At 41.9% G+C, this 5,014-nt stretch overlaps 1 protein-coding gene across 1 annotated transcript in view; it reads right to left on the bottom strand.

Moving 5' to 3' along the window:
* MTNR1A (melatonin receptor 1A) overlaps nucleotides 1–5,012 on the bottom strand; it is a gene marked incomplete at its 5' end in the record, with an annotated part of 32,897 nt that extends 27,885 nt beyond the window's left edge. Inside the window, one exon of the mRNA XM_004696476.1 lies at nucleotides 4,838–5,012. Within this exon, the coding sequence (XP_004696533.1) occupies nucleotides 4,838–5,012 (175 nt within the window). The remainder of the gene's footprint in view (nucleotides 1–4,837) is intronic.
* Nucleotides 5,013–5,014: the final 2 nt, after the last annotated feature.

The raw sequence follows: 5,014 nt of genomic DNA, 5'->3' as shown, positions 1-5,014 counted from the left end.
GGCACTGGACCACTGGGTTTCTTCACTTCTGCTTCCGTGAGCAGACTAAAATCTTGACAGCTTCAGTCTTTTCCCCGTTTATCATGATGCTGTCCACTGGTCCCCTTGTAAGATTTTTCTGGTTGCTTTACATTGAGTGGTAATCCACACTGAAGTCCGCTGTCTAGTCTTCATCAGTAAATGATTCAAGTCCTTTTGGCTTTCAGCAAGCCAGGTGATGTTACCTCTGTATCATAGGTCATTAATAAGCCTTCCTGGAAGTCTGATGACATGGTCTTCATGTAGTCCAGCTTCCTGGATTGTTTGCTGAGCACACAGAGTGAATAAATATGGTAAGTGGATACATGCCTTGAACACACTTTTCTTGATTTTAGATCATGCAATATTCCCTTGTTTTGTCCAATAGACTGCCTCTTGGTCTATGTGCAGGTTTTAGATGAACACATTAAGGTTTCTGGAATTCCTAGTCCTTGAAATGTTATCCATAGTTTAAGATATGCAGCTAAATGGCTTTGTATAGTCAACAAACCACAAGTAAACAACCTTTTTAATATTCTCTTCTTGTATCAAGATCCATCTGATGGCAACGATGATATGCTTGGTTCCAATCACTCTTGGGAATCCAGCTTGAATCTCTGGCCTCTCCTTGTTCATATACTATTACAATTGTTTTTCAAGTATCCAGCAAAATTTACATGGCCTGTGATAGTAAGGCTGATAACTCCCACATTCTGCTGGGTCACCTTTCTTTGGAATGCCCACAAATATGGATCTCTTCCAGTCAGCTGGTCAGGTGGCTGTCTTTAAAATTTCTTGGCATAGTCTAGTAATCGTTTCTAGTGGTTCATCAGTTTTTGAAACATTTCAACTGGTATTTATTCAGTTCTTGGAGCCCTGTTTATTGCTAATGACTTCAGTGAAGCTTGGATTTCTTCCTCCACTACCTTTGGTTGTTAATCACATGCTACCTTTTGGCATGGTTGAATGTCGACCAGTTCTTCTGGGTAACAATAACTCTGTATTCTTTCCATCTTCTTTTGATATTTCCTGCAGCATTCAATATTTTGCCCATACATTTTGGCTCTCGTGAACTTGTTTCCATTTGCTTTAGCTTCAATTTGAACTTGCACATGAATAATTGATGACTTACTCCACAGTTAGCCCCTGGCCTTGTTTTGGTTGATACTGAGCTATCATGATTGATGATGATATTATTTCTTCCTACAGATGCAGTCAATCTGATTCCTGCGCATTCCATCTAGGGAGGCCCATATGTATAATCACTTCATGCTGTTAAAAAAAAAGCTGTTTGCAATGAAGATATTGCCGGTCTTGCAAAATGTGGTCATGCAATCTTCAGCGTTGCTTCTAGAACCAACGCCATACTTTCCAACTACTGAGCCTTCTTTTGGTTTCCAACTTTCACATTCAAATCACCAGTGATTATTAATGCATCTTGATAGACATACATATCAAAATTGATAAGCGACTCCACTCTCCACTTTACTGAGTGCAACTAGTGCTTCAACTGGAAATCACTTTTTTTGTAGGCATGACTATGGCCAATAAACGTCTGTACACAGCACTCGTGTGTCTGCAGCTTAACTCTCGCTCTCCAGCAGTGAAAGTTCATGCTCTCTCCACGCACTCCAGATGCTCCCTGATGCAACGCCGATGGGACACGGGTATTAATCAGAGGAGAGCTGAGGAAGCACAGCACAAGGGTGGCCTAGTGCAGCGTTGACCATCCAGAATTCATAGAACTATTTGGGGGAACTTTTCCTTTACAATTAAAAATACATATTAAGTTGTTTTAGAGATGTATTTTTCTAAAACGTTTTATATCTCTACATTCTGAATCCAAATGTACATATAATTAGACCTCTCCTTGATGCTACAGGGCCCTCACCAATAAGTACATTATTGGACTGTGATGTTCTCACAAACAACAAATGAGGAGTGGCCAGGGATATTTACTTCACACCTTGTCTTCAAAATGTGTTTATTCCATTTTTTACACCTGCTTTTTATAGGGTTGCTGTCAATTGGATTTAACTCGATGGCAGTGAGCTCAGATTTTATGGGCCTATTTCAACATGTGTTATTTCTTTAACTTTGTGAATCTTCCTCCTTATTTGCAGTTTATATTCTAGACTTTGAAACTAGCATTACTATTTGTAAAACTCTGGTTAAATTAGAACAAAGTAGCTATAGTTTAAAGTCTGTCATTTTTGCTGACCTCCATTTACTGAGTACATTTCCAGGTAGATTAGATCACCAAATAACTGGATCCTTAATAAACAAGTATCACTGTCATCTTACTTTGTATATGTCTAGATCTGGTGAAGGCTTCATGTAAGTGTAATGCACAGAGAGACAGGTACACAAATCCCTGAGTCTATGGTGCAATGATTATTCACAAACTCAATACACCTTGTTAGGGATATCACAGGGGAGAAAAATGACATATGATATCACCTAGTTCATCCTTTCAAAGTACTTTCATAGGCATTATTTCATTAAGTCATGGTGCCATTTGTCTGAGTGTAAGTTTGTCTGACAAACTTAGATACTGAAACGCCAAGTAAGTCCATTCTCAGTCAGAAGGCACAGGGCAAATATAGCATCCTAATGTTTCAGGACATAGATCTCCTACTTTGCTATGAAGTTTGCTCCGAAAGTACAAATATAGAACATTCAATTCTAGCATCTAACTTTGGACATGAACAGAGTGGAAATTCTGGCCGCAAAAAAGACCCTACTGGTTGTTTGAAATATAGACCTGCTCTGATCGACTTTGTCCTGCCATATCAGTTGTGAAACATTTGACAAAATACCAATTTATAAACTATCAAGGGCTCATGAGGGAGGGGAGAGCGGGGAGGGAGGGGAAAAATGAGGACCTAATGCCGGGGGTTTAAGTGGCGAGAAAATGGTTTGAGAATGATGTACAAATGTGCTTTACACAATTGATGTGTGTATGGATTGTGATAACAGTTGTATGAGCCCCTAATAAAATGTTTAAAATAAAAAAAATAAAAATAAAACAAAAAGACATTAAATGTCAACATAATTCCTGGAGAGGTAGAGATGAGGAGACACAACCATGCAATTATTTGAGATTTTCCAAAGAAAAGCCCATTTCAAAGCACCCATGGCTTCATGTTCTTATTTCTTCCATTCTCTTTTCCATCCTCGATGCCAACAAAAACATGAACAATAATAAGAACTTCCAATAAGTGCCCCAAATCTCATATTTGAATACACTATTGCTATCGCTGATTCAAGTGATCATTCATTTTAGAAAGCCTCACACGGTTTGAAATGCAACCCAATGCAACTGAGCCAAAAAGCACCAATTGTAAAACAGCAACCATTCAAACGCCCCACATGTTAAGGCTGACCAAGCGTCTCTGAGTCAGTTACAGGAATGATGTATGTTCTAGATTGCCTTTTTTAAAAGTTACTTAGCAGATGCACAACTGGAAAGAGGGCTTTCCATAAGTTAGTGTCATAAAACACAGGAAGCAGAAATTTCCCAGGCATAGGAACAGTTGCTGAACAAAAGGTTCTGTGGGGTTCAAACTTCAGTTGTTAAGCTGAGGGAGCCGCAGCAGCAAAGCCCTGTGAAGCTAGGCCTGTTCCCCGGGTCCAGTTCATTTGACCAAGCTGTGCCCTGAGTTCTTCCTCTGTCAAATGAGGGCAATAAGGCTTTGTTTCCAGGTGTGGCCAGAGGGTTCACTCAGGTAACACAAGGAACTGCTCAAAACCACGTCTGTCCCATAGAAAGCTATTTTTATTGTTAGAAGGAAAACTTTCCCTTGAAAATGCAGAATTATAAGAGATGTAAGAGCCCCCAATAAAAGTATTTAATTAAAAAAAAAGGAAAATGCAGAATTCCCCTAGTTTTGCCAAACATCCATGAAGTGAGATGATTCCAATTCAATTTGTGTTTTCAAGTGCTAATTAACTAATACTTAGGTAACTAATGAAGACAGAGGGGAAGTTGCCCGCGGTTAAAGTTTGAGTACTATCAACCACCTGCTTAGAACAAAGACACAGGTTTGACCAAACATGCAAGTGCAGGGTTCCCCAAAATTTGAAAATAACGGAAATAGATGTTGGGGAACCCTGTCCCCCAGAGTGATTACAAGATCTGAAAGGACACCATTCATGCCAAGAGTAAGCAGACTGCAGGATCCCATCCAAAATCAAAACATGGCCTGGAGGAAAAAGCAAGTTTGACTCAAGGGAGAAAATTAGCTTTAGCGGCGTGAATACATGAAAATAAACTTTTCAACACACCAATTTCGATTTTAAAGGTGTACACTTGTATAACTTAGCAGAGTAATCATCACATGAGCAGCACATGCAGGCGCGCATGTATAGAATAACTGCAAACTATACTTCACAACAAAACCAAAACCGCTGCTTTACCATGTTGCCAGCGTTATACATCTCCTCTTGCTGTGATACAGTTGGGAAAAAATAAATTATATGTAAAACGAAAGGATTGATTGAATTCCTGGATCAGATTTGAAAGGGCTTCTTGGGTCACCCTGCAACCTGTACAGGTTAACAAAACCTCAGAAACGGGCAATTGTGCAGTAGGGAGGAGGGGTCTCCCCGCACCCTGCACACCCACCCACCCACCCACTTCCCTGTCCTTGGAAAAGGCACTTCCGATGGGCAAAGGAGAGGTCCCAGGCAGCCCGCACTCTGCACGGAGCGCAGTCCCCAGTGTTAAGGGCCCTGAACCCAACTCTCGGATGCCAGATGCCAGCGCAGCCTCCCCAAGCCGTGCCCAGGTGGGACAGCTGCCGCCCCGGGCCCTCACCTGCGTTCCGCAGCTTCTTGTTCCGGTACACCGACAGGATGACCAAGAGGTTGCCCAGGACGTCCACCACGATGGTGACGATGAGGACGAAGGCTAGCGCGGAGGCCAGCCACGAGGGCCGGGGGGGCGCGCCCTCCCCGCCGCCCGGCGCGGGCTCGGAGGCGTTGAGCGGCGCGC

The sequence above is a fragment of the Echinops telfairi genome, unplaced genomic scaffold (genome assembly GCF_000313985.2).
Source record: "Echinops telfairi isolate 266 unplaced genomic scaffold, ASM31398v2 ScPeMD7_9;HRSCAF=40, whole genome shotgun sequence".
Classification (NCBI taxonomy): domain Eukaryota; kingdom Metazoa; phylum Chordata; class Mammalia; order Afrosoricida; family Tenrecidae; genus Echinops; species Echinops telfairi.
Note: the sequence above shows the minus strand (reverse complement) of the source record. Positions and strands in the feature narration are given on the sequence as shown.